At 47.0% G+C, this 22,242-nt stretch overlaps 1 protein-coding gene across 12 annotated transcripts in view; it reads right to left on the bottom strand.

Annotated features, from left to right (window-relative positions):
* The window catches only part of LOC129019808 (long-chain-fatty-acid--CoA ligase ACSBG2), a 92,225-nt gene that overhangs the window by 37,610 nt on the left and 32,373 nt on the right, over positions 1–22,242 (bottom strand). For 4 of the 12 annotated variants that reach the window (XM_054463144.2, XM_054463140.2, XM_054463148.2 and 1 more), the window contains exons 1-4: positions 19,869–21,131; positions 13,934–14,031; positions 7,879–8,108; positions 3,661–3,749 (exon numbers count right to left, since the gene is read on the bottom strand). In XM_054463144.2, coding sequence (XP_054319119.1) covers positions 3,661–3,749; positions 7,879–8,108; positions 13,934–14,000 — 386 coding nt within the window. In that variant the 5' untranslated portion in view covers positions 14,001–14,031; positions 19,869–21,131. Of the gene's footprint in view, positions 1–3,660; positions 3,750–7,878; positions 8,109–13,933; positions 14,032–19,859; positions 21,132–22,242 lie in introns of those variants that run through there. The other 8 variants (XM_054463143.2, XM_063658007.1, XM_054463146.2 and 5 more) reach the window with 6 other exon arrangements.

The raw sequence follows: 22,242 nt of genomic DNA, 5'->3' as shown, positions 1-22,242 counted from the left end.
GGCAACTTTTTCTCTTATGCTTTTTTTTTGGGGGAGGGGACAGAGTCTTGCTCTGTCACCCAGGCTGGAGTGCAGTGGTGCGATCTTGGCTCACTGCAAGCTCTGCCTCCCAGGTTCACACCATTCTCCTGCCTCAGCCTCCCAAGTAGCTGGGACTACAGGTGCCCACCACCATGCCCGGCTAATTTTTTGTATTTTTAGTAGAGATGGGGTTTCACTGTGTTAGCCAGGATGGTCTCGATCTCCTGACCTCGTGATCCGCCCGCCTCAGCCTCCCGAAGTGCTGGGATCACAGGCATGAGCCACCGTGCCCAGCCTTTCTTATGCTTTTTTGCTCTCTGTGTCCTGTCTAAGAAATCTTTGGCTACCCCCAGGTTGTGAAACCATTCCGCGCTTTCCTTTTTCTAGAAGCTTTAGAATTTAACTTGCATGATTTGGTTTGTAATCCATCTCAATTTAATTTTTGCATATGATGTGAGGTGGGGATCAGGGCTGATTTATTTTTCCATACAAATATCCAGTTGGTCCAGCACCACTGGACTACTCTGCTGCCTTTGTTGGAAGCCAGTGACCATGTATGCATGGAGCTATTTCTGGGCTCTCTGCTCTGTTGATCTAGCTGTTATGCTTTTAATGTGGCAGGGAATGAGGCACGTTATCATTATTTAAGATGGTTACTGTCATCATCATTCTTAAGCGCATACTATTTGCTAAGCACTGTGCTGAGGGTTTATGAAGCATCCTCTTATTGAATCTTCATAACAGCCCCGTGAGGCATGGAGGTGTGTGCTTTCTTGCTCATTCACACAGAACACAAAATAGCAGACAACCCAAGATTTGAACCTGGGTCTCATGTGGCACCAGAGCCCAATCACTGCATGACACTGTCTTACCATTCAGTCCTAAAATGGGGACAAATCTCTTTATTAAAATTTATTCTGGGCTGGGCACAGTGGCTCACACCTGTAAGCCCAGTGCTTTGGGAGGCTGAGACGGGTGGATTACCTGAGGTCAGGAGTTTGAGACCAGCCTGGCCAACATGGAGAAACCCCATCTTTACCAAAAATACAAAATTTAGCCAGCCGTGGTGGCACACGCCTGTAGTGCCAGCTACTTGGGAGGCTGAGGCAGGATAATCACTTGAACCCGGGAGGCAGAGGTTGCAGTGAGCCAAGATCACACCACTGCACTGCAGCCTGGGTGACAGAGTGAGACTCCGCCTCTCTCTATATAGATAATATATTATATATATATTATATGTATTATATATTATATATAATATATGTAATAATAATATATATAATATATATATATTCTTTTTTTTTTTGAGACGGAGTTTTGCTCTTGTTGCCCAAGCTGGAGTGCAATGGCATGATCTCAGCTCACCGCAAGCTCTGCCTCCCGGGTTCAAGCAATTCTCCTGCCTCGGCCCTCCAAGTAGCTGGGATTACAGGCATGTGCCACTACGCCTGGCTAATTTTGTATTTTTTTTTTTTTAGTAGAGATAGAGTTTCTACATGTTGGTCAGGCTGGTCTCAAACTCCTGACCTCAGGTGTTCCACCTGCCTTGGTCTCCCAAAGGGATTACAGGCATGAGCCACTGTACCCGGCCTCAAAATATATATATATTTCAACTCACTGTAAGACAGGGGTAGTATATGCTCATAAAAATTTGGAAAACAGAATATAACATATTAGGGTGGTGTTAGTCTCGATGATGAGATATAATTAATGTTAATATTTATTTCTAGTCACCACCGTCAATTTTTTTCTCTCTCTTTTCTTTCCTTCCTTCTTTCCTTTCTTTTCTTTTCTTTTTTCCCTTCCCCTTCCCTTTCCTTCCCCTTCCTCTTCCCCTTCCCTTTCCCTTTCCTTTCCTTTCCTTTCCCAGACAGGGTCTCTCTCTGTTGCCCAGGCTGGAGTGCAGTGGTATGATCATAATTCACTGCAGTCTCAACTTCTTGGGCTCAAGCCATCCTCCCACCTCTGCCTCCCAAGTAGCTGGGACTACAGGCACAAACCACCATGCCTGGCTAATTTTAAAAACACTTTTATTTTATGTTTTAGAGACAGAATCTTGCGATGTCGCCCAGGCTGGTCTTGAACTCTTGGGCTAAGGCAATCTTCCCACCTCAGCCTCCCAAAGTGCTGGGATTACAGGCATGAGTCACTGTGCCCAGCCTTTCATGGCTGTGGCTGCTGCTGCTGTTGTCGTTGCTGTTATTATTATTAATCTTGAGTTGAACAAACGAGTTCAGATCTCAGGGTCTTTGTCCAACCACAGCATGATTCTGGGGAAGACACTTAACCTCTATTGGTCCCAGATTATCGTCACCATCATTATTACTCAGGATCATGATGGCATCTACCTCAAAGGGCTACCATGAGCAGTCAATAATATCATATAGGTAAGAGTGACCAGCAATAATTGGTATATTAATGATTGGTATTTTAAATTTTTTTGTTTTGTTTTGTTTTTTGAGATGGAGTCTCGCTCTGTCGCCCAGGCTGGAGTGCAGTGGCGCGATCTCAGCTCACTGCAGGCTCAGCCTCCTGGGTTCACGCCATTCTCCTGCTTCAGCCTCCCGAGTAGCTGGGGCTACAGGCACCCACCACCACGCCCGGCTAATTTTTTGGTATTTTTAGTAGAGATGGGGTTTCACCATGTTAGCCAGGATGGTCTGGATCTCCTGACCTCGTGATCCACCCGCCTCAGCCTCCCACAGTGCTGGGATTACAGGCGTGAGCTACCACACCTGGCCTGATATTTAAATTTTAAGCATAGTTGTAACCATACAGTGTATAAAGATTTTGATACCTGCTTTGTCACCTCTGACATCAAAAATGCTTAAAATATGCTCTTCAGAGCCATCCTTTCAAAATACTACCCAGAATCCCATCCAGAAGGCATCTCATGGTTTAATCCCCAGCTGTGGGACACTTAGGTTGTCCCCAACTTTTTGCCATCACTAATAATACTTCCAAGAAGCATCTTTGTGCATAAGCCAAAATATATTCATGTTTTGGTTTTGTTTCTTTAAGTAAAACTCCCAAAGGTAGAATTACAAGCTCAAAAAGAAATCAGTATTTTATTTTTACTTTTGTTTTTTTCACAATTGCAGCCTGGGCAACATAGCAAGAAACCATCTCTACAAAAAAAAAAAAAAAAAAAAAAAATTAGCTGGGTGTGGTGGTGTGTGCTTATAGTCCCAGTTACCCTGGAGGCCGAATTGGGAGGATCGCATGAGCCCAAGACTTCAAGGCTGCCCACTGGCTGTATGAGCCTCAGTTTCCTCATCTGTAGATAGAGGATGATAGGACCCACTTCACATTGCTGTCATGAGGTTTTACAGGATCATACACGTGGAGCACAATGCTTCTGCATATAATCAGAAACCTCTAAATGCTATCTGTGATTATTATTTTGTCTGCAAAAAGTTCTTCAGCTGAAGAAAATCGAGAGGTCTGAGACCGCTAGTCTAATGGGTGTTATTGCGTATGACCTGTGATCAGAATGATTTGTTCGTGCGTCTATCCTGCCTGCTAACTAGGGCATTCATCCAAAATTCCTGTTTGCATCTCACACTGAACAAGCCCAGGGTTCCCAGACCCAGGGTAGCGGCCCTTAACCCTCACCGTGAACCAAGCCAATGACCTTACCCGGCTAGGATGGCGCCAACAGCAGTGATAAACCACTCTGCAGAGTTAAACCCCAGGATGCCAACTCCGTGGAAACGCTCCAAGCCCAGCTGGGAAGGAAAAAACAAACAGAAAAACAAAACATAAACACAGAAATGTTATATCATTAGGATATGTGACGACAGAATCAAATGTAGTCACATGGAGGCCGGGCGCGGTGGCTCACGCCTGTAATCCCAGCACTTTGGGAGGTTGAGGTGGGAGAATTGCTTGAGGCCAGAAGTTCGAGACCAACCTGGGCAACACAGTGAGACCCCTGTCTTTACAAAAAAGTGGAAAAGTTCGCTGGGCATGGTGGTGCACACTTGTCGTCCTGGCTACTTGGGTAGCTGAGGCAGGAGGATCGCTTGAGCCCTAGAGTTCGAGGCTGCAGTGAGCTATGATTGCACCACTGCACTCCATCCTGGGCAACAGAGTGAGACCCTGTTTCAAAACAAAACAAAAGTAGCCACACAGGGTGGGAGACAGCATTGAGCCTAAAATCTGAGGTGTAATATTTTTAATTTTTATGACTATGGGAGGTTTGTTTACCTCCCTCTACATAACACACCATTTATTATTTTTATTTTTATGTTTTGTTTCATTTATTGTGGTAAAGTATATATAATATGAATTTTACCATTTTCTTTTTTTTTTTTTTCTCTGAGACAGAGTCTCACTCTGTTGCCCAGGCTGGAGTCCAGTAGTGCGATCTCGGCTCACCGCAACCTCCGTCTCTTGGGTTCAAGTGATTCTCCTGCCTCAGCCTCCGAAGTAGCTGGAATTACAGACACGTGCCACCACGCCTGGCTAATTTTTGTATTTTTGTAGAGTTGGCGTTTCACCATGTTGGCCAGCTGGTCTCGAACCCCTGACCTCAAGCAATCCTCCCGCCTCGGCCTCCCAAAGTGCTCACGCCTGTAATCCACCACACCCAGCCCGTTTTGACCATTTTTAAGAATGTAGTTTCGTGGCATTAAACACATCCATATGGTTGTACAACCGTCACCACCATTCATCTCTAGAACTTTCTCCTCTTCCTAAACTGAAACTCTCTGTATAAAACTCTCACTCTCTATTCCCTTCCCCAGTCCTGGGCACCTCCCATTCTACTTTCTGTCTCTGTGAATCTAATGACTCTAGGGACCTCCTAGGAAAGAAATCACACAGGATTTGCTCTTTTGTGTCTGGCTTATTTCACCGAGTATGATGTCCTCAAGGTTCATCCACGTTGTAGCATGTGTCAGAATTGCCTTCCTTTTTCTGGCTGAATCATATTCCCTTGTATGGGCGGACCACATCGTGTTTATCCATTCTTGCATTGATGGACACACGGGCTGCTTCTACCCTCTGGCTCTTGTGAATAACGCCGCTATGACCCTGAGTCTACAGATAACTCTTCATGTCCCTGGTTTTCCTTTCTTTTTTTTTTTTTTTTTTGTTAAATATCCAGAAATGGGATTGCTGAATCATATGGCAATTCTCTGTTTACATTTTTTCTTTTTTTAGAAATTGCCAGACTTTTCCACAGTGGCGGCACCATTTTACATTTCCACCAGCACTGCACAAGGGTTCCAGCTTCTCCATATCCTCCCCAACACGTGTTGTGTTTTGCTATTTTTTAAAGAATAGCTATCTTGAAGGGTGTGAATTTATTTTATTTTATTTTATTTTATTTTATTTTATTTTATTTTTTATTTTATTTTATTTTTTATTTTATATTTTATTTTATTTTATTTTATTTTATGTTATTTTATGTTATTTTATTTTATGTTATTTTATGTATGTTATGTTATGTTATGTTATGTTATGTTATGTTATTATTATTTTCGTCTCGCTCTGTCGCCCAGGCGGGAGTGCAGTGGGTGATCATAGCTCACTGCAGCTTCAACTTCCCAGGCTCCATCAATCCTCCCACCTCACCTTCCCGAGTAGCTGGGTCTGTGGGCTTGCTCCACTGAGTCTAATTTTTAAAAAATTACAGGCGTGGTGGCTTGTAATCCCAGCATTTTAGGAGGCCGAGGCGGGTGGATCTCTTGAGGCCGGGTGTGGTGGCTCACACCTGTAATCCCAGCACTTTGGGAGGCCAAGGCGGGTGGATCTCTTCAGGTCAGAAGTTCGAGACCAGCCTGGCCCACAAGGTGAAACCCCGTCTCTACTAAAAATACAAAAAATTAGCCGGGCGTGGCAGCATGCGCCTGTAGTCCCAGCTACTTGGGAAGCTGAGGCAGGAGAATTGCTTGAACCCAGAGGCGGAGGCTGCAGTGAGCCAAGATCGTGCCACTGCACTCCAGCCTGGGCAACAGAGTGAGACTCTGTCTAAAAAAAAAAAAAAAAAAAAAAAAAAAAAAATTGTTGCACATGTAAAGGTACAGACTTGTCCTGAATATGGGTAAGAATGAACCAGGAAACTGAGAAACAAAAGTGAGCATCCTTAGGGGAAAACTCCCTCTTTGTTCTGGGTACTGCCAGCCAACGTTGTTGGCTCTTTTAGTCATACGGAATCATGGCTGGCAATGATCTGCTGTTCTTGGGGGAAAAGGAACCATTTGGAAGGCATTTGCCTGCTGGTACTTCAGAATGAGATGCCAAGTATTTCAGTAACCAAAAGGCTGGCTTTATTGTGGACAGACTGTGTTTTTATTAACGCCTAGTTACACCGATTAATTTCTACTTGGGTCTCCAAGTAGTTTTGTTTGTTTTTATTTTTGGTTTTGTTTCTACTTCGGTCTCCAAGTTTTGTTTGTTTGTTTGTGTGTTTGTTTGTTTGTTTTTTGAGATGGAGTTTCACCCAGGCTGGAGTGCGATGGCACGATCGCGGCTTACTGCAAGCTCTGCCTCCTGGGTTCAAGCGATTCTCCTGCCTCAGCCTACTGAGTAGCTGGGATTACAGGCATGCACCACCACACCTGGCTAATTTTTATATTTTTAGTATAGACAGGGTTTCACCACGTGGGCCAGGCTGGTCTCAAACTCTTGACCTCTTGACCTTGATCCACCCACCTTGGCCTCCCAAAGTGCTGGGATTACAGGCATGAGCCACCATGCTCGGTCAGGTTTCCAAGATTTAGGGGAGGAGGGGGTCCTTTAACTCCACGGAACTAAGAACATGACTAAAGAAGACCATCCTTCAGGAGAGAGGAACTAGCCACAGCAACATAGTATGAAGGTGGGGCCACCAAGGAGAAACCCAGCACAAGCACATGGTTCTCTTTATTTTTTTTTCTTTACGACACGATCTCACTCTGTTGCCCAGGCTAGAGTGCAATGGTGCAATCACAAGTCATTGCAGGCTCGACCTCCCAGGCTCAAGTGATCTTCCCACCTCAGCCTTCTGATGGCTGGGACTACAGGCATGTGCCACCACACCTGGCTACTTTTTAAATTTTTGGTTAAGATTGGGCTCAACTCACTATGTTGCCCAGGCTGGTTTTGAACTCCTGGGCTCAGTGATCCTCCTGCCTCGTTGTCCCAAAGCACTAGGATTACAGACATGAGCCACTGACCCCAGCCTTGTTCCCTCTTTCTTTTGCTTCATTCATTCTAAGGGTGACTGGCAACCATGCCGTGAAGACACTCAAGCAGTTCTGTGGAGAAGGCCGTGGAATGAGGAGCTGAGACTTCCTGCCAACAACCAGCCATCTAGGTAAGTAAGCTTGGAAGTAAAGCCTCCAGCCCCAGTTGAGCCTTCATATGAGATAGCCCCAGCTGATAGCTTGGCTGCAACCTCATGAGAGACCTGGAGCCAGAACCACCGAATTTCAAAGTCGCTCCTAAATTCTCAATCCACAAAAACTGTGAGATGATAAATGTTTGTCATTTCAAGTCACTATATTTTGGGATAATTTGTTATGCAGCAGCAACTAACTAATACATAGAGATAGTATGTTAGGGACAAATGCAAGGTGCAGAACCATGGGTGTAGTAGGCTATTATGTGTGTAAAAATTTGCATATATAAAAATTACATTTTATATTTATACATAATTTATTTCCCAAAAGGACACACAAAAAACTGACAATGGTGGCTGCTTCCACAAAGAGGAACTGGGTGGCTGAGGCTCATGAATCAGAGGGAAATTTTTGCCAATTAACCTTTGTATCTTTTGGTGGCTTGTGAATTTTGTACCACTTGTATGTATGTGTGTTACCTATTCAGAATGAATGGTTGAACAAAGGAGAATGAATGAATGAATCTTACCTTGATTAAGGATTTCGCAGCCTTCTGACAAGCCTTGTAGTACTGGTTGAAATTCAGAATTTCCCACTTTTTGCCGTTCTTGGATGCGAGGGCTGGATAAGTTCCAAATCGGTTGACTGACTCTCGAAAAAATTCAGGGATGGTCATCGGGGTCTCATGGCCCGGTCCGTGTTTGGATAGCCTCAGAAGGACTTCTCCATCTCGACAGGTGGTCCACAGCCTGGGAGTAACTGCAAATAGTCACCAGAGTTGGGTGGCAAATGTTTTTATTTATTTAATAACTTTGGACGGGGGGTGGTTGGTGTCTTTTTGGACCTAAGGTGCTGAGAGTTGAATTAATCCCCTTCTAGGGTGAAGTTATGTGGTCAACACTGGCAAGACAAGCTTCCTTTCTTTTTATTTTTTCATTCCCCCCCAAAAAAATTTTAATAAGTTGGAAGGATTGTATACCAAATATTTTCTTACCCAACACCTAGATTCTACAACTGCTAGCATTTTACTATATTTTATCACACATCTATCCTGCTATCTTTGTTATGTCCATTGTTTTTTTTTTTTCTTTTCTGTTTTTTTGTTTTTTTTTTTTTTGGAGACACAGTCTTGCTCTGTCAGCAGGCTGGAGTGCACTGGCACAATCACAGCTTACTGCAACCTCGACCTCCTAGGCTCAAGCCATCCTCCCACCTCAGCCTCCCAAATAACTGGAACTACAGGCGAACACCACCATGCCTAGCTAATTTATTTTTTAATGTTTTGTAGAGATGGGGTTCTACTGTGTTTCCAAGGCTGATCTCAAACTCCTGAGCTCAAACAATCCTCCTCCCTCAGTTTCTCAAAGTGCTGGGATTACAGGCATGAGCCACCGCACCTGGCCCCATCTTATTTTTTTTATTATTATTTTGTTTTGTTTTGTTTTTGTTTTTGAGATGGAGCTTTGCTCTTCTTGCCCAGGCTGGAGTACAATGGCACGATCTCAGCTCACTGCAACCTCCGCCTCCCGGGTTCAAGTGATTCTTCTGCCTCAGCCTCCCAAGTAGCTGGGATTACAGGCATGCACCACCACGCCTGGCTAATTTTATATTTTTAGTAGAGATGGAGTTTCTCCATGTTGGTCAGGCTGGTCTCGAACTCCCGACTTCAGGTGATCCACCCGCCTTGGCCTCCCAAAGTGCTGGGATTACAGGCGTGAGCCACCGCGCCTGGCCTATTATTATTATTTTTTGAGACAGAGTCTCACTCTTTTGCCCAGGCTGGAGTGCAGTGGCGTGATCTTGGCTCACCCCGACCTACACCTCCCAGGTTCAAGTGATTCTTCTGCCTCAACCTGCCGAGTAGCTGGGATTACAGGCACCCGTCACCACATATGGCTAATTTTTGTATTTTTAGTAGAGATGGAGTTTCACCATGTAGCCCAGGCTGGTCTCGAACTCCTGACCTCAAGTGATCCACCTGCCTCGGCCTCCCAAAGTGCTGGGATTACAGACATGAGCCACTGTGCCTGGCCCCATCTGATTTTTTGATGCATTTCCAAGTGAGCCAAAGCTATTCACCCATTTTACCCTTAAACACCCTTGCATGTAAATCGTTAACAAGAGTCACATATTTAATATTATTTACAGAGATTTTTTAAAGGTAAAATGTACATGCAGTGGACTATGTATGCTTTGGGCAATGAAACATAAGAAGTGAGTTACGTGTGTCATTCATGGGGAGAAGATTTAAGACCCAGTGCATAATTCCCCATCGTCCATTGTCCTGTCACAAAAATGGTGGAGCTGATGTGAAGAAGTAGCCCCCCTCCCCCAATGCCAGACACACAACATGAGTAAGAAACACACTTGTGTTGTGTTAAGCCATTGAGGTTGTTGAGGGGGTTGCCTGTCACAGCGACATCACCCAGATCAGCCAAATGGAACTAGGAAAGGGACCAACTCAAAACCAGTTTTGGGGTCCTGTATCTATCACCTCTTTTGGGGATGAGTAAGGGTTGACACTGAGAAAGAAGAGAATGGGGTTTCCTCTGGAGACAGTTGTTTGTTTGTTGTGTGTTTCTCACCACCACCCAGTAACGGGCAAGTGAGAGAAAATTCAAGAGACCTTCTTGGAGAACTGGGTGTGTAACCTTGAGTTTGTTCAACTGAACCTGGTCTACTGGGGAGGTGGTAGATGGCAATGGTAGAGTAGGCAGCTGTGTTTGAAGGAAATTGCACATCCACCTATGATGGGATGCCACTTTTTTTTTTTTTTTTTTTTGGAGATGGTGTCTTGCTCTATCGCCAGGCTGGAGTGCAGTGGCACGATCTCAGTTCACTGCAGCCTCCGCCTCCTGGGATCATGTGAGCTCACTGCAACCTCCGCCTCCTGGGATCATGTGATTCCCCTGCCTCAGCCTCCCAAGTAGCTGGGATTACAGGTGGGCACCACCACGCCCAGCTAATTTTTTGTATTTTAGTAAAGACGGGGTTTCACCATGTTTGCTAAGATGGTCTCGATCTCCTGACCTTGTGATCCGCCTGCCTCAGCCTCCCAAAGTGCTGGGATTACAGGCACGAGCCACCGTGCCTGGCCGGGATGCTACATTTTCCCCTTGACTAGACATGGGCCTCATAGATGGGCTTCTAAAGGCTCTTGGCTTGGGGCCAGCAGTAGGACCCAAGGACTGGAGATGTATGTTCAGATAGTCATCAACAGACACCAGGCTGGTTCATTCCTGTAATCCCAACACTTTTGGGAGGCTGAGGCCAGCAGATCACTTGAGGTCAGGAGTTCGAGACAAGCCTGGCCAACATAGTGAAACCTCGTCTCTATTAAAAATACAAAATTTAGTCGGGCGTGGTTGGAGGGCACCTGTAATTCCAGCTACTCAGGAGGCTGAGGCAGGAGAATCACTTGAACCCGGGAGGCAGAGGTTGCAGTGAGCCAAGACTGCGCCACTGCACTCCAGCCTGGGCAACAGAGTGAAACTCAGTCTCAAAGAAAAAAAAGAAAAAGAAAAAAAAAAAAACAGACACTGGTATGACTGTTTTATTAATTAGCTAGGACTGCAATAACAAAGTGCCCCAGACCGGGTATCTGAAACAACAGAAATGTATTGTCTCACAATTCTGAAGGCCACAAGTCTCAGATCAAGGTGCAGGCAGCATTGGTTCCTTCTGAGGCTGTGGGAGAGAATCTGACCGACGACCTTCTCCTAGCTGTGGTTGCCAGCAATCCTTGACATTCCTTGGCTTGTAGGTGCATCACTGCAAACTCTGCTTCCATCCTCACACGACATTCTCCGTGTGTGCAGGTTTGTCTCTATTTCCTCCTTTTATAAAGATACTGGTCACATTGGATTTGGACCCAACCTCATGACCTCATTTTAACTAATTACTCAGTAGGCTGGGTGCAGTGGCTTGTGCCTGTAATTCCAGCACTTTGGGAGGCCGAGGCGGGTGGATCACTTCAGATCAGAAGTTTGAAACCATCCTGGCTAACATGGCGAAACCCTGTATCTACTAAAAATACAAAAATTAGCCGGGCGTGGTGGTGGGCACCTGTTGTCCCAGCTACTCTGGAGGCTGAGGCAGGAGAATCGCTTGAACCCGGGATGTGGAGATTGCAGTGAGCCGAGATCGCACCACTGCACTCCAGCCTGGGCGACAGAGAGACTCCATCTCAAAAACAAAACAAACTAACAACAACAAAACCAAACAACAACAACAACAACAATAAAACAAATTACTTCAATGATCCTATTTCCAAACAAGGTTACATTCTGAGCACCTGGGGGTTAGGACTTCCACAAAGGAATTGGAGATGCACGATTAATCTCATAACAACTTACAACAAGGGAAGCCTAGTTCATACAGGCCCCCTTCAACCCCACTTTCCCGAGCTAATCAGTTCTGGGAGTCAGCGCCAGCTCACAAAGAAACCACCTGGGGAGATGGGGGTGATGAGGAGAAGAGCATCTAGGAACTCAAAGAGCACCTTATCATGGCTTCCTGACCCCAGCCTGAAGCAGGGGGGAGTAGAGATGCTTTAAATTGGACAAAAATATGGAGGTGTCACCTGGACACTGGTGGGCTATTTTAATGACTGTAGTGGGTTACATGGTGAACCTCCAAAATTCATGTCCACCCAGAATTTCAGGCTGTGACCTTATTTGGAAACAGGGTTTTTGCAGGTGGATTTAGTGAAGGATCTTGAGATGACATCATGGCATCATCTTGGATTTAGGGTGATCCCAAAATCCAATGACTGGTGTTTTTTTTGTTTGTTTGTTTGTTTTGAGACAGAGTCTCACTCTGTTGCCCAGGCTGGAATGCAGTGGTGCGATCTTGGCTCACTGCAACCTCACTACCCACACCTTCATCTCAGAAATCTGGCCTCCAGAATTGTGAGACAATACATTTCTGTTGTTTCAGACACCCACTTTGGGGCGCTTTGTTAAAAAAAATATTAGCCAGGCACGGTGGTGCATGCCTGTAATGCCAGCTGCTTGGGTGGCCGAGGCATGAGAATTGCTTGAGCCTGGGAGGCAGAGGTTGCAGTAAGTTGAGACTCACTATATTGCAGGCATGTGCCACCACACCTGGCTAATTTTTGTAGTTTTAAGAGAGACAGGGTTTTGTCATGTTGGCCAGGCTGGTCTTGAATTCCTGGCCTCAAGCAATCTGCCCACCTCAGCTTCCCAAAGTGCTGAAACTACAGATGTGAACTGTGCCCGGACAATTTTCTAGGGACTTAGATGAATATTCCACCCCTTGGACCCATAAAGCTAGCATCCCCAAACTCCTTTGTGTGTGATGCTATCTTTCGAGTACGCCTGCACTCCCTCTCCTTGAATGTGTACTTTGCAATGCAAGTACTTTTATTTGCCATAAACCCATAAACCTCAGTACTTTCACTATTTTTTTTTTTTTTTTTTGAGACAGAGTCTCGCTCTGTCACCCAGGCTGGAGTGCAGTGGCGTGATCTCGGCTCACTGCAAGCTCCACCTCCCGGGTTCACGCCACTCTCCTGCCTCAGCCTCCTGAGTAGCTGGGACTACAGGCGCCCGCCACCACACTCGGCTAATTTTTTGTATTTTTTAGTAGAGACGGGGTTTCACCATCTTAGTCGGGATGGTCTCAATCTCCTGACCTCGTGATCCGCCCGTCTCGGCCTCCCACAGTGCTGGGATTACAGGCGTGAGCCACCGCGCCCGGCCCACGTTCACTATTTTCTGACTTGTTTCTTGAATTTACTCTCGATGGTGTCAAGAGCCTGAACAATGGCTGGGTTCGAGGTCCCACCGGCATTTGGGGACCTCCCCCAGCCCACTGGTATCAGAGCTGTCTATTTGATATCACCATGTGCCTTGACTTTAGCTCTGACAGTAAAATGATTACAGCCTAATGTTAATAAGTCACTATGATCATATCCGCACCACATCTACATGGATGATTTTGGGGTACTTTATCCACTTGGGCTCACCATCCCGACAGGGAGGTGCTGTTATCAATGCCCCCATCATTCAGATATGCAAATGAGGCCTCCAAAGAGCAAGTGACTTGCCCAGTGTCACATCACCAGTAGAGCAGAGCTCTGAATTAAGTGAACAACTTGCCCTGCTACCTCAACACCCTATCAAGAGTAGAAAATAGGCCCCAGGCTGGGCACGGTGGCCCACACCTGTAATTCCAGCACTTTGGGAGGCCAAGGTGGGAGGATTCCCAGAGCCCAGGAGTTCAAGACCAGCCTGGGGAGCACAGCGAAACCCTGTCTCTACAAAAAAAATACAGAGCTGGGCATGGTGGTGTGCACCCATAGTCCCAGCTACTTGGAGGACTGAGGCAGGAGGATCACTTGAGCCTGGGAGGTCAAGGCTGCAGTGAGCTATGATTGCACCACTGCACTCCAGCCTGGGTGACAGAGCAAGACCCTGTCTCAAAAAAAAGGGTGAGGTGTCGGGGTCAGCAGGGTCAGGCAAGGAATGGCTACACCTTTCTAGATCCAGACTCCTCTGCAAAGAGCCTTTGTGGAATCAATGTGCCACTCTCTCTCCCATGCACTCTTTAGTGCAATATACCTTCTGTTTTATTCATGTCTACTTCAAGATCTTTAGCTCCTTCTTGAGTCTTTGGGGTTCCAGTCATTCCAGGTGTGCAGAAACCATGCTTCACAGCACTGCAAGGCAAAAAAGCAGGAAATTTAACAGGATTGGCAAAGGGGCTGTAAGTATGAGGCCAACTCTTCCATCCACTGGTCATGTCTGCCTAGAATCCTAGGATCCATTGGTCATGCCTGTCCTGGGCCTGGGAGGAGAGGAGAGTGGCCGGCATGCCAGATAATAGAGCATTTGTAAAACCCACAGGGTATTCAATCTGTGAGTTTACAGAAGAGTCTCTTAAATTGTTAGAATATAAATTCTGGGTCTATACACAATTCTGTGGGTGAGAAAATATTTTGAAGCCTCCCAAGGGAAAGAAACTCTCATGGGACCACACATTTATCTTCTCTTAAAGGTAGTATTAACATGAAAACTCAAAAGGCCTAAAGGAGAAACAGGATAAATCTTTCTATATAAAATTTTTAAATTTTCCACATGGCAAAGAATACCATAAACAAAAATCAAGAGATCCACAACAAATTGGGAAAAGATATGGACAATACATCCAAAATATAGAAGCTTGATTTCTCTCATATGTAAAGAACCCTGAGGAATTAATCAGAAAAAGACCAAAACACAATGGGAAAGTGAGCAAAGGACATGAATAGATAATTATCTGAAACTAAAAAATGACTTTTTAAAAGAAGAAAACATGCTCAAACTCAGTCCTATGAGAAATACAATAGAAAATATGATGCAGTTTTCACCTCTAAGGTTAAGTAAGATCAAAAAAGCTGACAATGTTGTCTGTTATGAAAATGTGGGAAAACAGGCGCTCTCATTCATTGTGATAAAAATCAACGTCATTTCTTTAGAAAACACTTATCAGTAATCAGACTTAAGATCACATGGGGTTTGGTTTTGTTTTGTCGCCTAGGCTGGAGTTCAGTGGCACAATCTCGGCTCACTGCAGCCTCCACCTCGCAGGTTCAAGCAATTCTCGTGCCTCAGCCTCCGGAGAAGCAGGATTACAGGCCACCATACCCAGCTAATTTTTAAAAATATTCTTTTAGTAGAAACAAGGGTTCACCACATTGGCCAGGCTGGTTTCGAACTCCCAACCTCAAGTGATCCGCCCGCCTCAGCCTCTCAAAGTGCTGGCATTACAGGCGTAAGCCATTGCGCCTGGCCGAGATCACATTGGTCTTTAACCCATCAGTAGCGGACAGGATTCTGGGACTATCCCGGGTTTTTGCGTAGTCATTAATTGGACTCTACTGTTTGAGGGCCTTTTGAGTGGTGTTTGTACCACCACTCCTTAAGGTTGTTTAATTCTCAGTGTGTTAATTCTTTTTTTTTTTTTTTTGAGACAGAGTCTTGCTCTGTCGCCCAGGCTGGAGTGCAGTGGCTCGATCTTGGCTCACTGCAAGCTCCACCTTCTGGGTTCACGCCATTCTCCTGCCTCAGCCTCCTGAGTAGCTGGGACCACAGGTGCCCACCACCACGCCCAGCTAATTTTTTTTGTATTTTTAATAGAAACCGGCTTTCACCATGTTAGCCAGGATGGTCTCGATCTCCTGACCTCGTGATCTGCCCACCTCAGCCTCCCAAAGTGCTGGGATTACAGGTGTGAGCCACCGCACCTGGCCTATGCCTGGCTAATTTTGTATTTTTAGTAGAGACAGAGTTTCTCCATGTTGGTCAGGCTGGTCTCAAACTCCCGACCTCAGGTGATCTGCCTGCCTCGGCCTCCCAAAGTGCTGGGATTACAGGTGTGAGCCACCATGCCTGGCCTAAAATCACAAATTCTAAATATAAATTTATTCCAATCAAAAATGTCTCCAGATATTGTCAACTTTGTCCCCTGGGGGAAGTGGAGGCCAAATTGTTGGTCGACATTTATTGAAACTGATTTTTCCAGTGGCTTTCCGGGAGGAAAAATTATACGATTTTGTTCATGATAAAGAGTGTACTCGATACAAGAATCAAGCAGTTGTTCTGAATTCTAGATTTGCAGTAATGTTTTATGATCTCTAAATGTTTCTATCAGTGAGCGCAGGAACACAGCAGGTGAAAACTTGAGTAAACGCCCTGGTGAATGAAGCCCTATAACATGCACGTGGTTCTTACACCAGCAAAAACTGATTTTGTATTTCAGTGAAAACAGGTAGCTAAAAGGCAATGTTCTAAGTTGAACTTGAGGCCAGGTGTGGTGGCTCACGCCTGTAATCCCAGCACCTTGGAAGGCCGAGGCTGGCAGATCACCTAAGGTCAGGAGTTCAAGACCAGTCTGGCCAACATGGTGAAACCCCCGTCTCTACTAAAAATACAAAAAAAATTAGCCAGGCATGGTGGCGGACACCTGTAGTTCCAACTACTTGGGAGGTCAAGTCAGGAGAATCCCTTGAACCTGGGAGGTGAAAGTTGCAGTGAGCCAAGATTGCACCATTGGACTCCAGCCTGGGCGACAGAGCAAACCTCTATCTCAAAAAAAAAAAAAAATAAATTAAATTAAATTTAAAAAATAAGTAAAGTGAACTTGAATGAGCCTATGGAGTTTACACACACAAAGTAGATCAATCAGCAGGACAAAGTGAGCAGCCCAAAACAGCAGATCCGGACCAAGCTACAAATATGCATGAAAAACATGCACTGAGTGTGCGGCCCAAGAAGAAATGAGGAGGAAGCCCAAGGCCCCCCTGGAGCAGCTGGATCTGGCCCAGAACCTCGAAGTCATCCTTAATTCACCTTTGACTTGCTTCCTTCCCTCCCTCCTTCCTCCCTTTGCTTCTTCCCTTTCTTCCCTCCTTTCTACTTCCTTCCTCCCTCCCCTTCCTTCCTCCTTTTTCCTGTTCTCCTACCCTTCCTCCCTCTCTCCCTTCCTTCTTTCCTCCCTTCTTTCTTCCCCTCCCTTCCTTCCTCCCTCCCTCCCTCCCTGCCTTTTCTTTCTTCCTTCTTCCCTTCCTTTCTTTCTTCCTCCCCTTCCTTCCATCTTTCCTTCCTTCCTCCCTCTCTCTTCCCTCCTTCCTTTCCTCCCTCCCTTCTTTCCTTTCTTCCTTCCTCCCTCCCTCCCTGCCTTTTCTTTCTTCCTTCTTCCCTTCCCTTCCTTTCTTTCTTCTTCCCCTTCCTTCCTTCTTTCCTCCCTTCCTCCCTCTCTCTTCCCTCCTTCCTTCCCTCCCTCCCTTCTTTCCTTCCTTCCTTCCTTCCTCCCTCCCTCCCCTTCCTTCCTTCCTCCCTCCCTCCCTCCCCTTCCTTCCTCCGTCCCCTTCCTTCCTCCCTCCCCTTCTTTCCTTCCTTTTCCTCCTTCCTTTTTCCCTCCCTCCTTCCCCTCCCTCCCCCCTCCCCCTTCCCCCTTCCTCTCCCTCTCTCTCTCTCTCTCTCTCCGTAGCACATTGACTCATTAGCTAATTCCATCAGCTCAGCCTTCAAAACAGGATCCACTCTCTCTGCCTGCCTGGACCTAAGCTTCCTCCCAGGAGCCTGAGAGGTCCTGGTCACGTGAAAGGCCCATCACCCAGGCGCATTGTGGTTTCTGCTAGATCCCAATTCAAACAAGATGTGCACGAGGCCGCCAAGAACTCAACCACTGACTCTGTCTCAGATGACATGAAGAAATGAAGAGGGGATGTTTACTTCCTTAAAGTATGATCATTGCTTTGGGGTGAAGTTAGAGAAGCTGTTGCCAAAGGATTCATGCATGAAATAACACACTGTCTGGTGCTTGCTTTAAAACTACCCACGAGGAGTGGGGTGACACGGAAATGACCAAGGCTGACTTTAAGTTGGAGCTGAGTGATAGGTGGTTGGGGGCTTATGGCACGATCAGCTCAACTTTTGTGTGTGTTTGAAACTTTCCACGATAAAAGTGTTTAAAAATAAAAATGAATGCCAAGCACGGTGGCTCATGCCTGTAATCCCAGCGCTTTGGGAGGCTGAGGCAGGTGGATCACCTGAGGTCAGGAGTTCGAGACCAGCCTGGCCATGGTTCACATGGTGAAACCCCATCTCTACTAAAAACACAAAAATTAGCCGGGCATGGCGGCGGGCACCTGTAATCCCAGCTACTCAGGAGGTTGAGGTGGGAGAATTGCTTGAACCCAAGAGGCAGAGGTTGCAGTGAGCAGAGATCACGCCCTGCACCCCAGCCTGGGAGATAAGAGTGAAACTCCATCTCAAAAATAAATAAATAAATAAATATATAAATAAAAAATAAAAATAAAAAATGAAATGCTGGCCCAACCCTGCCTCTCCTCTGCCTGCAGCCCTCCATGGCTCCCACCTCCCTCCGGGTAAAGCGCAAGTTCTCCCCACGGTCCACAAGGCCCTGCACCTCCCTGCACTCTCCTCCTTCCTCCCTCCTCCTCCTCACTCTGCTCCAGCCACATGGGCCTCCTCACTGTTCTTCCAACTCACCAGGTGCAGCCCTTCCTTGGGGCCTTCGTACAGGCTGTGCCCTCTGCCTGGAACTCTCTTCCCCTCAGATAGCTGGGACTACAGGAACGTGCCACTATGCCTGGCTAATTTATTTTTATTTTTGTAGAGCTGGGGGCCTCGCTATATTGCCCAGGCTGGTCTTGAACTCCTGGCCTCAAGCAATCCCCCCACCTCGGCCTCCCAAAGTGCTGGGATTTGCAGGTGTGAGCCACCGCACCAGGCCCCTCTTTTTTTTATAAATTACCCATCTTCGAGTATTACTTTATGGCAATGCAAAATGGGCAAATAAAATTAGTATCCGGAGTATGAAAAGAACTCTGGATTTAAAAGACAAACGTAAACAACCCAGTGTTTTATGATGAAAAATGTAAACAGGCAGTTCATAAAAAAGGAGCCTGGAAGGGGCTATAAATCCTGGACAAGATGCTCAGTAGCTTTGGTCATCAGGGAACTGCACGTTAAAAATCACGCGATCGGCCGGGTGCGGGAGCTCACACCTGTGATCCCAGCACTTTGAGAGGCCAAGGCAAGTGGATCAGTTGAGCTCAGGAGTTCTCTACAGAGGACTTGTAAGTTACTAGTAATATTCGATTTCACGAAGTGAAAAGGGCACACAGATATTTATTGTTATTCATTAAATCATACAGATATGCTTTGTGTTATTTTATATGCATTATATGATTCACAATTTTAAAAGGCCATGTAGGGTTCAGATGTGGTGACTCACACCTGTAATCCCAGCACTTTGGGAGGCTGAGTCGGGTGGATCGCTTGAGGTCAGGAGTTTGAGACCAGCCTGGCTGGCATGGTGAAACCCCATCTCTACTAAAAATACAAAAATTAGCTGGGCGTGGTGGCGCATGCCTGTAATCCCAGCACTTTGAGAGGCCGAGGCAGGCGGATCACCTGAGGTCAGAAGTTCAAGACCAGCCTGGCTGGTATGGCGAAACCCCATCTCTACTAAAAATACAAAAATTAGGCCAAGAGTGGTGGCTCATGCCTGTAATCCCAGCACTTTGGGAGGCCAAGGCGGGTGGATCCTGAGGTCAGGAGATTGAGACCATCCTGGCTAATGTGGTGAAAACCCGTCTCTACTAAAAAATACAAAAAATTAGCCGGGCATGGTGGTGGGCACCTGTAGTCCCAGCTACTTGGGAGGCTGAGGCAGGAGAATGGTGTGAACCCGGGAAGCGAAGCTTGCAGTGAGCCGAGATTGCGCCACTGTACTCCAGCCTGGGCAACAGAGCGAGACTCTGTCTCAAAAAAAAAAAAAAAAATTTAGCTGGTCATGGTGGGGGGTGCCTGTAGTCTCAGCTACTTGGGAGGTTGAGGTGGGAGGATCACTTGAGACTGAGAGGCAGAGGTTGCAGTGAGCTGAGATCGTGCCACTGCACTATAGCCTGGGCGAAAGAGTGAGATCCTGTCTCAAAAAAAAAAAAAAGAAAAGAAAATGCATGCCCTTCTCCCATACCACTGGCACCTGTCACTTTTCGAGAGGTGTGGTTCCGGCCATCTGGCAAGGCACCTGGGGCTGGGACCTCTGGTCACTCAGGTGTTTTCTTCTTCCTGCAAAGACAGTAAACAGGTAGCCCCTCCTGGAAACCTGAACATGAGCTGCCCCTTCCCAGCCCCCGTCACCCTCTCCGTCCAGCCAGGATGATGGTGGTGGTGGGAGGCAGGAGGATGGGTGGTTTCCCTCCACAACAGGCCTTCTACCCCATTCAACCTTCCAGAACCTTCCATCCCAGCCACCTCTTGTGACATCACTGGCTGCCCCTGCCTCCGCACCCCACCCCCACCCCTAGGGGAAGCTGCTTCCAGGACGGGGAGATTGCTCTTTTCGTGCATCATTCATTTATTCATGCATGCATGCACTTCTGTGTGTGTTCCTGATGTTTTTATGAAGCCATGACCCTAATGCCAGGGATTGTGCTGGATGCTGGAGACATAAAGATGAACAAAACCAGATGAGGCCTGTTCAAGAAAGTAAGGGGAGGCCTAGAATCACACAAACAAATGCAAACTTATCATTGTGAAGAGAGCCCCAAGTTGTGTTGAGGGCTTAATCAGAGGATCCCGCCCAGGCAGGGAGTCTGGGAGTGGTTTCTTTCTTTTCTTTCTTTCTTTGAGACAGAGTCTCGCTCTGTCACCCAGGCTGGAGTGCAATGGTATGATCTCAGTTCACTGCAACCTCCACCTCCCAGGTTCAAGCGATTCTCCTGCCTCAGCCTCCCAAGTAGCTGGGATTACAGGCGCCCACCACCATGCCCGGCTAATCTTTTGTATTTTTAGTACAGACGGGGTTTCGCCACGTTGGCCAGGTTGGTCTCGAACTCCTGACCTCGTGATCCGCCCGCCTTGGCCTCCCAAAGTGCTGGGATGACAGGCGTGAGCCACCGTGCCTGTCCTGGGAGTGGTTTCTTGAGCTGGGATCTGAAGTATGCCTGGATGTTATTTGCCCTCGTGACTTTCTCTTACGCTGCCTGTCTTCATGTGTTTACAGCGGCCTCCCCCTTCTCGTTCTCTGCTTTAGTCACTGCTAACAATGCCTGCTACCAGGCACAGTGGCTTGTACCTGGAATCCCAGCACTTTGGGAGGCCAAGGCTGGAGCATCACTTGAGGCCAGGGGTTCAAAACCAGCCTGGGCAATGTAGCAAGACCCCGTCTCTACAGAAAAATTTAAAAAATTAGCCAGGCGTGGTGGTGCGCAACTTTAACTCCAGCTAGTAGGGAGGCTGAGGTGGGGGGATTGTTTGAGCCCAGGAGTTCCAGGCTGCAGTGAACTGTGATGGTGCCACGGCACTCCAGCCAGGCCTACAGAGCAAGACCTTGTCTCAAAAAACAAAAAACAAAACAATGGCAGGTGCAGCACATACTAGATGCTCAGTAAATAAAGACGTAGCAACAGAATCTTCTGCTGTGCCAGGAGAAAAAGACAGGGAGTGTCCATTGTCTCCACGGCCTTTTGTGTGTGTGTGTGTGTGTGTGTGTGAGAGAGAGAGAGAGAGAGAGAGAGATGGAGTTTGGCTCTTGTTGCCCAGGCTGGAGTGCAATAGTGTGATCTTGGCTCACTGCAACCTCTGCCTCCTGGGTTCAAGCAATTCTCCTGCCTCAGCCTCCCAAGTAGCTGAGGTTACAGGCATGCACCACCATGCCCGGCTAATTTTCTGTATTTTTAGTAGAGATGGGCTTTCACCATGTTGGCCAGGCTGGTCTCCACCTCCTGGCCTCAGGTGATCCACCTGCCTCAACCTCCCACAGTGCTGGGATTACAGGTGTGAGCCACCGCACCTGGCCACCAGGGCCTTGTGAATGTTTCACAAATATCCACTCTGCAGAGCACCTGGGTAGCTGTGCCAGGAGAGCCAGTGTCCACCAATGTCCATTCAGCCCTTCTTCCCCAGAGCCCTCACCTAAAGAGAGAGAATGTTTCCCAGGCCCCCTGACTGCATGTCGTGTCCATGTGGCTACATCCTGCCCTGTGGGATGTGGGCATAAGTGGTGGGGGCCACGCCTGGTCATGCCTATAAAGGAAAGGAGGTGACACCCTTCCCCAACCCCCCGCCCAGTAGAATCCTGGGATCAGGAGCAGCCTCCTTGGACAGGGGTGAATCTGGAGGGGAGGGAGCAGGTCAAGGGACCTCTTGATAGGAGGTCCCCAATAGGAGAGAAGGGCCCTCTGTCTCTAATGACAGTTGAGCCACTTTGCTGGTGCCAGACAGATTTATGCAAGTTGCACACATACTTGCTTGCTCGCTCAGACACTCTCATGTGCACAGGTACTCACGCACACTCAAACAGACCTTCCCATGGGCACACAATCACAAGCACACTCACATACACACACTCACAC

This window comes from Pongo pygmaeus, chromosome 20, assembly GCF_028885625.2.
Source record: "Pongo pygmaeus isolate AG05252 chromosome 20, NHGRI_mPonPyg2-v2.0_pri, whole genome shotgun sequence".
In the NCBI taxonomy this organism is placed as follows: domain Eukaryota; kingdom Metazoa; phylum Chordata; class Mammalia; order Primates; family Hominidae; genus Pongo; species Pongo pygmaeus.
This window is presented reverse-complemented; position numbering and strand designations above follow the sequence as displayed.